At 43.4% G+C, this 18,797-nt stretch overlaps 1 protein-coding gene across 3 annotated transcripts in view; it reads left to right on the top strand.

Annotated features, from left to right (window-relative positions):
• HPS3 (HPS3 biogenesis of lysosomal organelles complex 2 subunit 1) overlaps window positions 1–18,797 on the top strand; it is a 75,514-nt gene that overhangs the window by 30,911 nt on the left and 25,806 nt on the right. For all 3 annotated transcript variants that reach the window (XM_068280745.1, XM_068280747.1, XM_068280746.1), the window contains 3 exons: window positions 2,163–2,317; window positions 12,653–12,755; window positions 14,893–15,074. In XM_068280745.1, coding sequence (XP_068136846.1) covers window positions 2,163–2,317; window positions 12,653–12,755; window positions 14,893–15,074 — 440 coding nt within the window. The remainder of the gene's footprint in view (window positions 1–2,162; window positions 2,318–12,652; window positions 12,756–14,892; window positions 15,075–18,797) is intronic.

Below are 18,797 nucleotides of genomic sequence, written 5' to 3'. Positions count from 1 at the left end.
GCAATCCTGCTTGGTAAATTGGCAAGTCCGTGGCCAGTCTGTGCAGTGCAGCCAAGGGCGTTCCCTGTCTCTCTCTCTCTCTCTCTCTCTCTCTCCTGGGAGCATTCTGCACCTTCGCAGTACTCTCCCGTCAATGGTGAGTGCCCTTGGCCGCACTGCGTCGACTGACCCCGGAGGCTGCAGATGGCAGAGGATCGTGCATGAGCAGTAAGCCCACAACTCCCACACTTACAGGGATGGATTGCGGAGGCTGCAGGCAGTGGAGGAGGACGGTGAGGGACTAATCAGCACGAAGAGGGCTGGAGGAAGCCCCAGGTATGTATAAAATAAAAACCAAGCTAAAATATTTAAGTCTACATAAGGCAGCTTAACATTCCTGGGGCTTATTGCCCCCTGCAGTCATCCTGTGCCCGTTATTATAGGCATATGAGGTTATTAATAAATATAATTTGCTTGGGACTTAAGTAAGTAGATCCATGGATGCTTGATTAATAGTGCATTGGTTACCAATCCAGTGTATCTTGGCCCTTTACACTGTTCCAGCTTCCAATTGTTAGCTGGAACGAGTGTTGCTAATTGTCCCATGTGGCTCGCCGTATACTCACACTACATGCGCTCCAGCGTGGCTCACTTCCTCCTTGTTCTCCTCTTCCCCGTATTGGACGGCACATTAGGGGCGGATCACGTGATGCGCGTCTGGCGCTCACCTGACCGCGCTGCTGGCACTATATCCGGCGTTCTGCCGGTAACATACAGGATCCCCCACCGCGATACCGGTAGAGAAGTCTACCGGGGATCTTCCCTTCATTCTGGGTGGCTCTCTGGTCTCATCCTCACCCGGCTCACTTAAAGGACTTCCGAGGCCAAAAACAAGAAAATGACACTATACCTTTTTAATATCAGAATCCACGGAGGACGTCCAGCACGTCCCCCGCACAGTTCCACCGTCATTGCAGCCCTTTTCGTTCCCCCATGGCTCGGCCCGACCCCACTGAACGGGTCGCATGTATGCCACAAGTAAGATGGCCGCCGCCTTGAGCCGCGGCTGCGCAGTACGCTTTGCCGCGAGTGCGACTGCGCAGCCTTTAGCCCGCCTCCCGCCGCGTACAGAGTCCCGTAAGGCTGCGCAGTCGCACTCGCGGCAAAGCGTACTGCGCAGCCGCGGCTCAAGGCAGCGGCCATCTTACTTGTGGCATACATGCGACCCGTTCAGTGGGGTCGGGCCGAGCCATGGGGGAACGAAAAGGGCTGCAATGACGGCGGAACGGTGCGGGGGACGCGCTGGACGTCCTCCGTGGATTCTGATATTAAAAAGGTATAGTGTCATTTTCTTGTTTTTGGCCTCGGAAGTCCTTTAAGCCTCTTCCTTTTGTTTGCCACCCATGCTGCTAGGACGGTCTCAGCATCATACCACACTATTATTCAGCATCCATGGGTTGCTATTGGGCTGATCTTGTATGATATGTATTAGCACGTTATGCACTTTTTTCCACAGGTTGTTCACTGTTATTTATATGTCCTTTGATCATGGTTTATATTGATGCTTGTTCACTTCTCTATGCACATTAGTTTATATGGCCTTCTGAACCCGGGTTCAATCCCTGTGGCAGCTCTTATACTGAGCTACCCAGGTGATAGTATATACTTGCTATTACAGCTATCAATTGTGATTATTTCCTTTTATGGATCTTCACCAGTGAGATGAGGTGCTACTCTGGTTTTTAGATGTTTTTAATTTTGTTCTATGGTGCTATGTGATGATTATTTAAATAAAACTGTTATACCTTTTTGAATTTCAAGGTGTGGTGCTATATGTGGTCATACTTCTTGCTTTCATCCTGTGCCCGTGCCGTCCTTCCGTGACCCTCCAGACAGCAGAAGTGACCCCCCTCAAAGCTGGCAGGCCACGTGCCTCATAGTTTCCCCATATACAGCACAGTATGGGAAATTGCTACTGTGCATGCACAGAACACCCTCAGTGACAGGAGTGGGATCAGGGTGTGCGTGGCTCTGGGCCACAACCAGTCAGCTTTGAGGGGGTCACCACTGCTAGCTGGAAGGTCGGCATGAGCACAGGATGACTGCAAGGGCCTGCAAGAAGCCCCAGTCAAGTTTTTAGACTTGAGTAACTCTTTAATCATTGTATCCCTTACTGTTTGCAGACTTGCCCACCTGTCTCCATGGATGTTTGCACACTGAGAATGCAGCTGTTCATAGGTCTGAAGGCTATCCAGCATTTTAACAACTATATAGTCATCTTGACAAAGGCAGAGGTTGAAGATGTAGCAGAGAAGAGGAGAAACTCAAGAAAATTATCGTATGTTTACTGCTTCCTTACGTTTTTTTTTTACCTGTAACTTTCCTAAAAGAAAATTGAATATACAGCATTGCTACATCCCATAGAAGTGTTGTTTTTTTAATTCCTGCAGCTAGAGCTCAGATATGTATTACTGGTATTTATTGAAATCACTATGTTAGCATTTCATTAAACAGGTTACTGCTGTATCTTCTATACAGGAGCGATACCTCCATATATATTAGAAACTGTATGTAAACAAGTGCTGCTCATTCATTCAAAACATAACAATCTTTATTGATCTCTGCTCAGAAAAAAATGAATTCAATTCATATTTGCACTTATGCTGTCCTTGAGAGAGCACATTTCTTACTATGCTGACTCTCACATAACACATAAATCTATTTACCACACTTCACCATACGCTGTATTCCCCTCCCATAGCTTCTAATAATCTCCTGTAGAAAAACTGGAACCAGCCTTATCTATAATCCGCCAACAATTTCTTACTCCACCAGCAATGTGCCATGTGTGATGGTTTGTTGTATGTGTTTGGCATGAGATTCTCTACTTTTAGGGCTGTTGAGGCATCAGGCAAGGGCCGTAACTACAGGGGAGCAGCCCCTCCAACCACTAGGGGGCCCAGTGCTGTAAGGGGGCCACCAAGGGGTAGGCAAGAGAAGGGGTGTGAACATTGGGAGGGGCACATGATTTGTAGTTGGGCCCCTGCATCATGCCCTGGCAGGGTACAGAAAAATTCCTCAGCTGGTCACTGGTCGTATTAATGGACTTCAGCCCCACAACCATAATATCACAGATCCAAGTGGCATCACATTTATCATTGGTGACTCCCCACCTAGTTTAGTTCCTGAGCTTCCCACTTCCTATAACTGTGGGTGCCAGCCAGCATAAGCTTCGGTGGTCAGACAGTCTCTCACAGCTCTTACTACTTCTCAGGAAGCTCTACTCCTACCAGGGGGCCAACATGGGCTGTGAACAACAGCTTTTAAACATCAGTTTAAAATATCCTAGAGGCCAAAGGAAAAACACTGCAGACAGGTCCTTACTGTTCTGTATCTGTATATTTCCTTAATGGTAAGCATATCATGAAACATCTCTCCTGTGCAGTACAGTGCGGATGGCATCAGTGCGACTCTGAGGCCCCGTTCATACTGCACACGGTTCCATCCGCGTTTCAGGAACGCGTGCAGGAGGCCGACACGCAGGATATCAGAAAGTGCATAGACTGCACTGTCTGATGTTCCCACTGCATGCGTTCCGGAGCAGTGCGGTCCGGGAACGCATGCTGCGCGCATTTTTTGCCAAAACGCGTGGCTGACCCATTCACTTCAGTAAATGGGATCAGCCACGCAACGCATACAAACGCGGATGGTCGTGCTTTCCGAACGCACGGCCGTCTGCGTTTGCTGATGTGAATAAGGGCCTGAGAGCCGCTCGAGCATGTGCAGTACAGTCCGGATGATGTCAGTGTGGCTCTGAGATCAGTTTGCGCATGTGCAGTGAGAATCTTACACCCAACGGGACCCTGGGCCACCATCAGCGAGCAGAGTTGTGGCGAGGGCACAGGATGGCTGGCAGGGGCTGGAGGAAGCCCCAGGTAAGTGGATTTTTGAAGTGCTTGGACATGTCCTTTAAAGGAGTTCTGTGGGGGGGGGGGGGTGTTGAAGATAAAACCAGACATTTCCCTGGGGCTTCTATCAGCCCCCTGTAGCAGTAATGTCCCACGCCGTCCTATGATCCGCCATTCTCCGCCGCCGGCCCCAGTCTAGCGTGGCATTCCATCCAACGTGGCTGTGCGCAGCATCAGAAGCTTACTGCGCAGTACAAGAAAACTTCGTACTGCGCCTGCACAGTAAGCTTCCGATGACGCGAGCGGTAGCGCACATTATTCGTCTTGTTAGATGAATAATTGCCCGGTGGCGGGTAACGGCGGATCGGAGGAGGACGGCGTGGGGCATTACTGGTACAGGGTGCTGATAGAAGCCCCAGGTAAGTGTTTGTTTTTATCTGCACTATGCCCCCCTCCCCCCCCCCCCCCCCCCCTACAGAACCCCTTTAAAGCTAATTGGCTCAGGCCTTGTAAGGTGTGTTGTGTTTTTTTTTTTTTTTTTTTTTTTTTTTTGCCTCCCCCCTAGATCATCTAGATTAGAATATGTGCAAGTTCAGGACAGTGTTTTTTTCTCTCTTTTTCTGAGTCCACTATCTGTGACCAGTCACGTTACTGCTCTGATGATAATGCCCATTTGTTAATTTGCCATACAAATGCTGCTAGTATTGATTTGTTCCTTGTGCACTTGTGCTTTGTACACAGTGTGCCTATATTGTATTTGTATCTCACAGTTCGTTGCTACTTTTTGTCTGATTTGTCAGAACTTGATTACAATATATTCAGATTTTGCATTACGACCTCTGGTGTGCATGTATAGTTGATTATTTTTTTCCTCTCCGGTTGAACTGGATGGATGGATGACTTCTTTCAACCAAACTATGTGGGCTGGAACCCACAAGAGCGTTTTTTTGAGCATTTTGGCAGCGCTGCGATACGCTAGCGTTTTGCCAAAACGCTCAGCTGATGTTAATGGATGGGGCAACTTCCACAGGAGCGTTTGCGTTTCCCAGAAACGCAAACGCAGGACCTGCAGCATTTTGGGAACGTTAGCGCTTCAATGTAAGGTATTGAAACGCTAGCAGAAACGCTCAGCAAAACCTAAACTGAGCGGTTTTGCTAGCGTTTTGCGGTTCAGCACACTGTAACAAAATTAAAAATTATTCACAGGACCAATCAGGATAAAAACGCGAAACGCAAAACGCTACACAACCGCTGAGGAAAAAAATACACTGTTGCAAAACGCGACCGAAAACTCGCATGAATCCGCTTGCAAACCGCTCAGGCAAAACGCTAGCGGTTGCGTTTTGCGTTTGCAGATTTCAGTGGGTTCCAGGCCTAAAAGAGTGTTTGTATCTAAGCTAGGCATTACTGTGACTAAGGCCAGAAACCAACTAGGAGCGCTTTCTAAGCGCTAGTGATTTGAAAAAGTTCTTGCTAATGCAGTGCTATGGGGGATTTTTATAAAATCACATCACTCAAGTTGCATCACACCCATAGCATTACCTTAGCAAGAGCTTTTCAAATCACAAAGCTCTCAGAAAAGCGCTCCTAGTGGGTTTCTGAACTAAAGGTTCTTTCCTGCCTATGGGATTCCTATAGCTTAGACATAAAGAACTCTTGAAAAGTCTGGTGCGGGGGCGTGGCTAGGCACGCAACGAGAATAGCTGCCTGAGAACTGAGCTCCGGACCCTGAGCTGATCTAAACGACCGGGACGAGCAACCTAAGCTACAAACAGCTACCCGGGTATGCAGACACGCATCAAGACCAACAGCAGGTCGCAGAGGGACAGTCACACCCCGGCAGGAAAAACGGTTCCCGAGCTATTCAAGTCGCAACAAGCGCGGAGACAAAGCAGCGCGGCTAACAAGATGGCGCCGACGCGGAGTGACACAGCGGCCTCCTCCCCTGCTCCCTCGGAAGACTCGCCGGATAAAAGTAAGAGGCCTCCCACAGCCAAATCTAACCCCAAAGCAGACCTCCCTACCATGGCAGATATGAGGGCTTTCGCAGATGACATCAAAGCATCTATAAGAGCGGACATAGCGGAGGTAAGGGATGAGGTGGCGGCCATTAACACGAGGCTGACAGACATGGAGCAGGCGGGAAGAAAGAGGGACACAAAACTAAAATGGTTACACAACGCAATGGTAACACACAACCGCAGGCTGATAGACCACAATAGACATTTAGAAGACTTGGATAATAGAGGGAGAAGATCGAACATCAGAGTAAAGGGCCTACCGGAATCGGTCGCATCGGACACCCTTACAGCAGCTCTCACAGCAATCTTCAATGAACTTCTTGACAGAGAGAAAGACACTCCAATAGAGTTCATCAGAGCACACAGAGCCCTTAAACCCCGAGGCTCAGAAGGGGATCCTCCGAGAGATGTAGTGTGTTGTCTAGCCTCTTTCCAGCTGAAAGAGGAAATAATGAAAGCGGCCAGAGCCCAAGACGAAATCTTCTTCAACGATACGACTATATCTCTGTATCAAGACCTCTCCCTCATTACCCTCACAAACCGTAGAGCACTGAAACCTCTCACGAAAATACTAAAAGATAAAGGCTTCCAATATCGATGGCGCTTTCCGTTCGCACTAACAGTTTTACATAAAGGGCGCACAGCGATTCTGAGGACACCGCAAGACCTGTCGGGATTCCTAAAGATGCTCGGCTTACCCAAAGTCACCCTTCCAGAATGGTATGAAGAATTCAGACTGCAAGATACCAAAAATATGATTACTGGAGGCACTGACACTACTTCTAGAACCTCTCCCCGCGGGCACCAAGACAGGGGCTCCCCCTAAGAAATGCTGCCAGCCCCTCAGGCTCAGAAGAAGATGACACCGCCTAGAAAGTCCACCAGCTCCGCAAGTCGCCCTCTTAAGCCTGCAACTTTACAGGCTGCATAGAAGGCATATAGACCTAGGACATTGAGGTAAAATAAACATTGTCACTATTACTATATTCTAACGTGAACATTCCCCAGCCTTACATATAGGCAAGCACCCGAGCCGTAGGTCCGCAATCAAGAACACATTACACAATAGTTCTTGCTGTCTTTGACTATGGCAACATAAAAACATGACGGCAAGGGACCTTGATCCCCTATGGAACATTATATCTCCGGCTCACTTAAACATATACCTCGGTCACCCTAGGATGTGAAAGTTTCTAGTAAATATACCCTGAAGCAGTTTTGATGTTTTCTCCCTATGTCCTTTCTGTTTTTTCGTATACCTGCAGGAATAAGTGATAAGACCTATACACTAACTGGAGGGGGGGAAGGGGAAAAAGTATTAACTGCAGCTTTGAATATAGGAGGCCTCTCGCTCCCGGAGGCTTCCACCGCCGCCCACCATCCCCCCCCCCCCCCCACCCCAGGGCGGGAAGCATTAAGGCAGTAACACTCGCCATCCTATGACTCCCGGAGAGCTCAAACAGGGTAAAAGTCAAAAACACAATAGTCCCCACCACTCCTAAATCAAATAGGGTCCAATAGTTTAAGTTCTCACATTTAAAACATCGGCTATCCACTGTACAGACAGAGATTAGCCCCACTACCCCACGTCAGAGATCCCTGACCCAGAGATCCCTGACATCATCCCCATTTGATTTTGAGTAGGTACTTAGGGGCTAGTCACAAAAACTTCCCCCCCCAAACTACCTCTCAAAGGGGATTTAATTTTACATCCACCTCAACGGTTTTAGGTTGGACGGATAATCTCCGTGGCAGCAAACTTACACAGAAAGAGGTTAATACACCATTAAAAACTAGCACACCCGGCCTATCAGGCTACGGGCAATAAATAAAAGCTCTCACCCAAGGGGAGAGAAAAAGAGAAATAAGGGGACTGAATGCACAGAGGGGAGAAAGGTGAAATGGAAGGTAACTTCCTGGAACGTAAATGGCCTTAACTCTCTAGAAAAACGCTCTTCCATACTTAGGCTACTGCAGAAACAAAAAACCTCAATAGCCATTCTCCAAGAAACCCACTTCAAAGAAAATAGAATCCCGTTCTTAAGGGACAGAAACTTTACCAAATGTTATCACGCTCCTTCAAAAGAAGGCAAAAACAAAGGGGTTTCTATACTACTACATAAAAACTGTACTCTCAACATTACTGAGTGTAAAAGGGATCCAGAGGGAAGATACTGGTTTATTAAAGGAAATTCAGGGAATAGGGTAATTACTATCGCAGCAGTCTATGCCCCAAACGAAAAACAAGAAGCTTTCCTAAACAAAACTATTAATAGCCTACATGACTTCGCACAGGGCATGATAATCATGGGGGGAGACTTAAACATTCCATTGCACCCCAGCTTAGACTCCTCCACTGGTAAATCCTCAATTCCCTTCAAATCTATCAAAAATATCAAACAGAATTTGCTATCACTAAGACTAATGGACATCTGGAGACTCCAACACCCACAAACTAAAGACTACACACATTATTCGGACCCCCACTCCAAATACTCTAGAATTGACTACATATTCTTAACCCAAGCTGATTTGGAGTGGGCGACCGAATCTGACATTGGGCAAAGGGTAGTCTCGGACCATGCACCAGTACATCTGACTCTACAATTCCCAACAGCAAGGTCTAACCAATTTATCTGGAGGCTTACTCCAGACTTGCTAGAATCCCAAACAACGACCGACCGAATAAACAACTCCATTCTGGATTACTTAAAAAACAATACAACACCAGAAACTTCTCCCCTGCTGATCTGGGAAGCTCACAAACCAGTAGTAAGGGGAGAATTCATTAGATTAGGAAAAGAACACAAGAGGGAAAGGGAAGCGAAACTAGATTCCTTATTGGCAAAGCTCCAACAACTAGAAAGGAAACACAAACAGAAACACGCTAAAGAAATACTCACTCACAGACCTTAACAATACCAGAGATGAAATCAAAAACTTACTACACACCGCTGCAAAAAAACGTATCCTTAGAGCTGAAAAAGCAATCTACGAGTGGTCAAATAAAGCTGGCACTTTCCTAGCTAGGAGAATGAAAAAAAAGCAGGCTCAACAACAAATAGACTCAATCATAGACAAAACAGGGAAGAAACACACAATCTCCAAGCACATTTTAGAAACATTCAGGCAATACTACGAAAGCTTATACAATATTGGAGAGAAAAAGGTAACACCCCAACAATTAAGCATCAGACTAAATAAAATCCAAAGCTTCCTAGCTAAATTCGGCCCCACCCCTCTAAACAAGCTTACAACTGACCAACTAGATAGCCCAATCTCCAAGGAAGAATTTTTCCACACCATCAATAAGCTCAAAGCAGGCAAAAGCCCAGGACCCGATGGCCTAACAGATATATACTATAAAACCTTTGCATCCACCCTGGCAGATCCCTTCCTGGCAGCTTTTAACACAACAGGACCTAACCCCAAGCCTTCTCCACAACTCCTAGAGGCACACATTACAATCATCCACAAACCAGGTAAAGACCCATCTAATTGTGCCAGCTACCGACCCATCTCCCTACTCAATAATGATTTAAAATTTTTTGCAAAGATGATCGCCAACAGAATATCCCCCCTACTCCCTAGCTTAATAGAACAGGACCAAGCTGGCTTTGTCCCGGGAAGGGAGGGAAGAGAGAACACCACTAAAGCAATCAATATCCATAACTGGCTTACAAAGCGAGCCGTGGAGGGCTGTTTTGTCTCCACGGACGCTGTAAAAGCTTTCGATAGGGTGGCTTGGGACTACATCTCTGAAACAATTAAACACTTAAAATTTGGACCTAATATGTCCAACTGGATTAACCTACTGTACTCCCAACCCACAGCACGCATCAAGGCAAATTTCCTGCTGTCAGACACCTTCTCTCTCTCCAACGGGACAAGACAGGGCTGCCCCCTCTCCCCCATCATTTACATACTGACATTAGAACCCTTACTCATCCAGATACGACAAAACCCCAACATAAAAGGGGTCATGATCGACCACAAGGAACACAAAATCGCTGCTTTCGCAGACGACATGCTCTTCTTCATCACGAAACCTTTAACTTCAATTCCAAACCTAATAAAATGCTTAGAAGACTTTGGGGGATTGTCAAACTTAAAGATAAACTTTTCAAAATCCAGCACCCTAAACGTCTCCCTTTTACAGTCTACATTGCAGCAATGCCAAGAGTCCTTCCCCCTAAGGTGGGAAACTTCTGATATTACATACCTAGGAATTAAAATTCCTACAGACCTGCAAAGAATATTCGCACTAAATTATACACCGCTAGAGACAAAGATAATGTCTGATCCCACATTATGGGGGAATATGCAAGGAATCTCATGGTTTGGCAAGATGTCAATAGTAAAAATGAATATTCTACCTAGATTTTTATACCTATTCCAAAACCTTCCAATTGCAATCCCTAAATCATACTTAATGAACATTCAAAGGAGAATAACACAATTTATATGGAATAAGCAAAAACCCAGACTGAGATTTGACTTACTTACAAGACCCAAACTGACCGGAGGAATGGGCCTCCCAGACTTACAGAAATATTACTGGGCCTCGCACCTAGTCAGAGTGCTGGGATGGGCAGGATCAAACTCTAAAAAAGACTGGGTACAAATAGAGAATGCCAGTGTCAAACCCCAATTATTAAACATCCAAAATTTACTCTGGGATCACTCGGCACAACACTCTAAATCCTTAAATCAGCACCCACTAATAGCCCCGACATTGAAAGCGTTCTTAGTATGCAACAAAAAACACGACTTAACAAGGAAGGGAAGCTTGCTAACCCCCCTAATAGACAATAAGGAATTCGCCCCAGGATTGGAAAAAAAAATTCTCACGGGATGGGAAAAAAGCGATACGCCTAGAATTATAGATTTTGTAAATAAAGGAGAGGTCTCATCATACCTGCAAATTAAGGACTATACGCAACCACACATCACCCCCAAATGGCAATACTTCCAACTAAGGCACTACATAAACTCACTAAAAACTAAAAACATTCTAAACCACTCAACCACGGTTTTTGAGGAAAAGATCCACTCCAGCAAAACACATAGACACCTATTAGCATGGGCCTACTCCCTCTTAAACAATAGCAAAGCGGACGATCTACTACGCTACCAGACAAAATGGAACCTCATGCTGGAAAAAAGTATCCCCCCAGAACAATGGGAAAAGATAGCACTAAACACACATAAATCCGCTAGAAATGCTTGGGCACAAGAACAGAGTTTTAAATTTCAATCCCTCTGGTATAAAACCCCCGAGATTATTCATAGATTTGCCCCTGAAGTCCCAAACCAATGTTGGAGATGTGACACCAATGACGGATCCTTCTTGCACATTACTTGGTCATGCCCTCTACTTAAGACCTATTGGGTCAAAGTTCATGACCTTACACAAAAAATATATGGCTACCCCATCCCATTCGAACTAGATGTATTTCTGCTGCACAACTTCCCCTCCAGCCATAAAGAGTATAAAAACTCAATTTTACCGCATCTGATAAATGCAGCCAGATCACAGATACCAGCTTTATGGAAGCAAAAAACCATACCCTCAATTCAAACCTGGCTGCAAAAAGTGACCAAAATTCAAAAACTGGAGGAACTGATCCACAGTGCACAGTACACTATGGATAAATACCATTTAATTTGGGATAGATGGAGAGCCTTTCTGAGAGATAAGGAACTGATCATCAGCTCAACCCCTGATAGATAAAGATGCATACCCTCTGACAGGAAAGGAGTTAGTTTGAAATCCCCTCACCGACACACCCCTTAAGCCTGATAGCGGCTGGTAACCTCTATCTTATGATCTGAACCCAAATCACCACCCCCTACTAACAGCTTAAATACATCTGGTAAAAACAACGGGGTGAAAAGCTGGTACCGAACCCCACTATACCGGGGTCTGGAGATGAAGTCGCTGCCACGGAGAACCCCCTTCTAATACTATTCCGTCCCTCTTTTGATGAAACTGTTAGCAGGTGGAAAGATGGCTAATGTAACAAGCTGATATTCGAAACATGTCCAATAGAGTGTTAGCAATGGTTATATAAGACATGTTCAAATGTGGTTTCAAGAGTTGGAGTCAATTTACTGTATAGACTCCACTAGTTACTCAGTTAAATTAGTTCTATATTAAGATGCATGAGTTAGCTGTAACGCGCTATAAAATGGGCGCGCAAATTCCAAAGAAGCTAAACAACCTGCTAGAGTATATAACTGGCCTTCTGAATTAACACTCCCATAGACTGCAATAATAAGAGGAAGGTTGGCTATTAATGGAATGTATCTGTAACCTTAACAAGCGCCTGTACGCATTTCTCATGTTTTCAAGTTGTACATGTTATTTCAAATTCTTGTATGCTTGGTTTTCTTATGCTTAATAAACAATATTGAAACAGAAAAGTCTGGTGCACTTTGGATAGCTCACAGTAATGTTTGAGCTATCCAAAGTGTGAAAAACACACAACATGATCATCTAAGACTTAGATGATCATGTTGTGTGTTTTTCAGTTGCTGTGTCAATTGACAACAGCTATGCTGAAATTCCAAGCATTCTTTTGGGAAGAAGTGAAGTAGTGCAGCAATATATTTAAATGTCTATAGCTTAGTATTTTTTAAGAGGCGCTAATGACACTGCTATGTTACTGTAACTACCAGTTATTCCTAGTTTTATTATTATTGTTACTGAATAATCATGTAATATGTATATTTCTATTGTAGCAAAAAATCTGGAAGCATAAAGAAAGTTTCACGAGAGACAGAACCTGGCTGGAACCTCTATATTGTGAGCACTACGCCAGCTGTCCAGCTCTATAGAGAAATGGTATGTACTCCTTTAAGGGTGTATATATAACCACATTGTACTATGCTCCATTGTACCAAAATAATCAAATCTGCACATTTAAGCTGTTCACACTTGGGCCAGCTGTAGTCAAATATGCCAAGCTGGTCAATTCCTATCCAATGGGAATTCAATCGGATAGCAGTCTTTTTCCCGGGGCTCTTTTAGCCGGGTGCTAAAAGACCAATATTGGTCAGCACCCAGCTTTCATCGGCTAGGCTCCTCCTCCTCCTACGCTGCAAGCTGAGTTGTGCTAGCCCCTCCCTGCTAGTTTTTCACGCCACCCGACTGGAAAACATTTCTGAGGAGAACACTGGGATAGTGAGCGATTCCTACCCTACACTGTACACTCATTTTCAGATCATACTGCTTGATGCAGTGCAACCATATGGGCAATCAATCCCTCGCCTCTTCTGCCCTACACCTTCTCCCCTGGATTGGCACTGGGACATAGGCCAGAGAAGCAGCTTGCAACCTATCTATGTGAGTGTATTTACAGCTATACAACACATATGCTATTATCCAGCGATACTGCACCGTTGGGCTCTCTCCTTTTTTCATAGATGATCCTGGACTTCCAGTAACTGCCAGTAATTTTCTCCTCTCAAAAGTTGCATACCTGAATGCTTAACTCTTTCAGGCAGAGAAAAAAGAAAATGAACACAGCCTAGTTATTTGTGTGCTGGCATTGCACATACACATCTCCAACTCATCATGTCACATGTCACCTCAGGTACAATTTAAGCTGCAGTATATCTTGCTTTCAGCCCTGTGTAGTCTCAGGTGGTCATTAGGTCTAAAGGTGGCCACAAACCATAACATTTTTTAAATATCTGTATTACAACTAATTTTTCTGACTAACATTTCTAAAATCTAACCAATGTACCACACACCTATGTTTAATTTTTCCTCAATTATGATAAAATTGATTGGAAACTCTGAAAAAATTGCTTAAGTGTATATATGAATAAATTGTCAATCTACCACACACCATTCAGTTTTCATAAAAATTGATCAGAAAAATCTAGCACTCCCGATCAACTTTTATTGAATAAAAACGGGAAATCCGATCGGCTTTCTTGCTCCAATGGAAAAAAAAGCTTTCGATTTTTCGGGAAATCCGATCTTATATCGTGTGTGGCCACCTTTACAGGGATAACCATATTGTCCTCAAATCAGGAAGAATACAGGCTGGACTACAATTTTCTATAGCAGAAAATGTGATTGTAGGTTATGAAAAAGAGCAGTAAAGGTCAGTGACAAGGGTTGAGCATGGAAATAGTTTGCACATTTTGTTTCTTTAGCAGCACAGCCCACTGCCTAGATAAACAGGAGTTTATGTCAGTCACTATGCAGGCTGTAGACTTCTAGTTCACAGGAAGTGAACTTTCACAACCCCACACTATGAACAGGAAAACTAGACAATGCTGGGGTCTGGCATTAGTATAGGTATATAGCTAAAGGCAAGCACAGCAATGTATGTGTGTACTTCTGGAGGCAAGCACAGCTGTAGATAGGTCTATGGCTGACAGTAAGCACAGCTATGGGTAGGTGCACAGCTATTTATAGTTGCACAGCTGAAGGCAAGCAAAGCTGTAGATAGATCTACAACAGAAGCCAAGCACAGCTATGGATAAGTGCACAGCTGAAGGCATGCACAGCTATAGATAGCTCTACGGCTGAAGCCAAGCACAGCTAGGATAGGTATAGATAGGTGCACAGCTGTAAAAAAAAATTCAAATTTGAAAATGCAACACAAAACATAATACTTATCATTTTAATTAGCTGTATACTGATTTCCTTTCACCTGGTTAAAAAAATCACACATTTTAAACCATGTAGAAATTGTATTACAAATTGAAAGTAGCAATTGATTTTTGACTTTTTTTTTTTTTTTCAAATGCAATACTTTCGCTAGCCTTTCTTTTTACCTTTGACATGTTTATTTGCAGCAGGTAGTGAATCTGACATCACTGCTACTCCACAACTAAAAGTTACTTTTACAAATAGAGACCATGTGACACTTGTATACAGAATACGTATGGCACAATCTTACAGGCAAGTATATGCATCTGTACACTGGTATAATTTATGCCTTACACTCTTACTCTTTTACTAGGTAGAGTACAGTAAGAGGTATGAGACTGTGAAGACGCAGGGCAGCATCCACCTGCTCAGTGAAGCTCACTTGCTGCTGAGAGCCGCACTTATGAACCCCGGCTTGATGGATGTGGCAGATAAAGAGGAACTGACAGTAGCATTCCGGGAGAGCTGTGCTCACTTAGGGGACTGTTTCAGCAGGTTAGTGTCTCAATTGGAAATTATAAACTAAAGCCATCGTCATGCTTTGTAGTCTTATAATCAGTTTTGTGTTTTAATTGATCATGGTTCACAATGTAGTGTATTGCCCCATGTGATCTTCAGCATTCAGCGGCAGACCAGGGAATCTCCCAGCCTGTCGGGAAAAACTGGCAATAACAGGAAAGGGAGCTGCATTCACATTCAAAGGCAGAGGATTCTAAATAAACAGACTAAATCTATATCAAATGTTTGATAAGACCATCTTTTGCCCTTAAAGTGACCTTATTTAGTGATAGGAATATGGAAGCTGGCAAATGACTTCCTTTTCTAGAGTACTCAAGGTGAACCTCACGTCTAAAGTCAAAGATTATCCTAAGGTGAGGGACGCCTCTGAAGGCTTCCCATGCTGTCCTCTGGTCTTCCGCTGCCGATCCCGTGATGGATAGTTCACCCTTAAAGGACCACTGTCGATATCACCCTTAAAATGAACCAGAGACGAAGCACCCTCATGTATTTTACTATACAAAAGGTTCTGACAGAACTTTTTTATTACTTTATAGAAAGGACTCAAAGTTTACAAATAAGAGGAAATAGAATGCCGTTTTCTGGTACAAAAACTTCTTCATATAAACTTTATTGACACGTATAGGCTATACTATACGTGTCAATAAGGTTTATATGAACAAGTTTTTGTACCAGAAAACGGCATTCTATTTCCTCTTTTTTGTAAACTTTGAGTCCTTTCCATAAAGTAATAAAGATTCAAGTGAGCAAGGTGGATTGCCCTCTAAAAAGGACTGTGTTTTTTGGCCCTTTCCACTATATAAAGGACTATACCCAATTTTATTCCCATAGCTGTTCTGACAGAACTGACAGGTGTTGGACTAGGCCATCTCCTCATGGGGGTTCTCATGGTTTTCTTTATTTTCAAAAGCACTTAGTGAATTGCAATTTCTCCGTCCAACTGCCAAAAAAGTGTGCAGCGATGTAGGGAGGCTGGCCAGCATCTTTGTATAAATCCTTTTTCAGGGAGTGTCTTTATAAAGAATAAAGGCCATGCTGAAAATCCCCTATGGAGAGATGGACTAGCCCAAAACCTGCCGGTGATGTCAGATTTCTACTACCTACTGTAAGTGACAGCAATATAGGAGAAAAGTAATTTATGGTTCATTTTACTCTGGAAGAAACCTACTTCTTATTTCTATATGTTTACATTTTAAGATTTTTGCAACAGTGGTCCTTTAAAGTGAACCAGAGATGAAGCACCCTCATGTATTTTACCATATATATATCAGTGGGAACATTCAAGAAAACACCTACCCTGCTCTCTGTTACATTCTACATTGTTCAGCTTGCTTCTTATCAGCCCTGATAAAATCCCCGACTGAGCATTCAGTCTGGCTTTGCTCAGGAATCATTGTAGCTGAGTCTGTGTTCTCTGATGTCTTTTCAAGCCCAGGCCTGCCCCCTTCTGGCTCTGCTCAGGAATCATTATAGCCGAGTCATAGCAAAGCCAGACTGAATGCACAGTCTGTGATTTTATCAGGGCTGATAAAAAGCAGGCTGAACAGTCAAGAATGAAGCAGAGAGCAGAGTAGGCGTTTTCTCTAATGTTCCCACTGATATATATGGTAAAATACATGATTGTGCTTCGTCTCTGGTTCACTTTAACCACTTCACCTTACCTGGACGAAAATTTTCGTCCAGGTAGGCTGCGCGTGCTCCCGCGGCCCCCCCCCCCCCCCCCGTGCGCACCCCCGCTGCTAGCCGTTAGCCCAGCGATCAGTGAAAGGGATTATAAATCCCTTTCACTGATCGGACCCCCCCCCCCGGAGAAAAGCCGACAGCGTCTCTTCAGATGCTGCGGCTTTTCTGAGCTCTGGTCTTCTTTCTTCTTCCTGGGAGCGAGATCGATCGCTCCCTGGACTTTTTGACTGTGGCCATCTTGTGGCCAAATAGCAAACTACAGCAAAAACACACACTGAATTACATAAATACATTTGTAAACATTAAAAATCCCCTATTTACCTCCCACACCAAAAAATACCCACATACAAGTTTTAATAAAAAAAAAAAATTACAATAATAAAAAAAAAAAAAACATAAATAGTTACCTAAGGGTCTTAACTTTTTTAAATATGCATGTCAAAGGAGTATATTAATATGATTTATTAAATTATGGGCTTCTAAATAGTGATGGACGCAAATTGAAAAAATGCACCTTTATTTCCAAATAAAATATTGTCGCCATACATTGTGATAGGGACATAATTTTAACGGTGTAATACCCGGGACATATGGGCAAATACAATACGTGAGTTTTAATTATGGAGGCATGTATTATTTTAAAACTATAATGGCTGAAAACTGAGAAATAATGAATTTTTTCCGGTTTTTTTCTTATTCTTCCTGTTAAAATGCATTTACAGTAAAGTGGCTCTTAGCAAAATGTAACACCCACAGAAAGCCTAATTGGTGGTGGAAAAAACAAGATATAGATCAATTCATTGTGATGAGTAGTGATAAAGTTATTGGCAAATGAATGGGAGGTGAAAGTTGCTCGGATGTAAAAAAATCTCAACCCTGTAGGCTGAAGTGGTTAAAGGACCACTGTTGCAAAAATCTTAAAATGTAAAATATATGTAAACATATAGAAATAAGAAGTATGTTTCTTCCAGAGTAAAATGAGCCATAAATTACTTTTCTTCTATGTTGCTGTCACTTACAGTAGGTAGTAGAAATCTGACATTACCGACAAGTTTTGGGCTAGTCCATCTCTCCATAGGGCATTCTCAGCATGGCCTTTTTTCTTTATAAAGACAATCCCTGAAAAAGATTTATACAATGATGCTGGCCAGCCTCCCTACTCGCTGCACACTTTTTTGGCAGTTGGATGGAGAAATTGCCATTCACTAAGTGCTTTTGAAAATAAATAAAACCACGAGAACCCCCCCCCCCCCCCCCCCCCATGAGGAGATGGCCTAGTCCAAAACCTGTCAGATTTTTTACTTAATATAAGTGACAGCAATATAAGAGAAAAGTAATTCATAGTACATCTGGAAGAAATATACTTCTTATCTGTATATATTTACATATATTTAAAATTTTAAGATTTTCGCGACATTGGTCCTTTAACCAGTGCTGGGCTGAAATTACGCATTAGCGTAATTACGCATCGTAATTCACTACAAATGCACCGTAAGCGTTACGTGTAAGGTTACGGTATTACGCGTAATTAATTACGCGTAGACCGTAGGTTACGTTATTACGCGTAACAAATTACGCGTAAGACAGTAAACTCCCATTGAAATTACACAGTCTGCCGTAATCGCGTAATATTACGCTCCCGTATAATATAAAAAAGCCGCCAACTTTAAGGGTTAATAGCAAAGCCCCCTTAATTGCTAAGAGCCTCAAATTTGGAGAATATATTAAGGAGATCAGAAGGAATAAGAGGAAAAATTTTTTTTTCAAAAAGACCTTCTAGTTTTTGAGCAAATCGATGTTAAAGTTTCAAAGGAAAAATATATACATTTAAAAACCCGCCGACTTTAACGGTTAATAGCAAAGCCTGCTTAAAATTTAGGAACACCAAATTCACAGGGTATATTAAGGGGATCAGTGGGAATAAGAGGAAACATTTTTTTTCAAAAAGACCTTATAGTTTTTGAGAAAATCGATTTTTAAGTTTCAAGGGCAACAATGTCTTTTAAATGCGGAAAA

Source organism: Hyperolius riggenbachi, chromosome 4 (genome assembly GCF_040937935.1).
Source record: "Hyperolius riggenbachi isolate aHypRig1 chromosome 4, aHypRig1.pri, whole genome shotgun sequence".
Taxonomy (NCBI): domain Eukaryota; kingdom Metazoa; phylum Chordata; class Amphibia; order Anura; family Hyperoliidae; genus Hyperolius; species Hyperolius riggenbachi.
The sequence above is the reverse complement of the archived record's forward strand: the minus strand, read 5'-3'. Positions and strand labels throughout refer to the sequence as shown.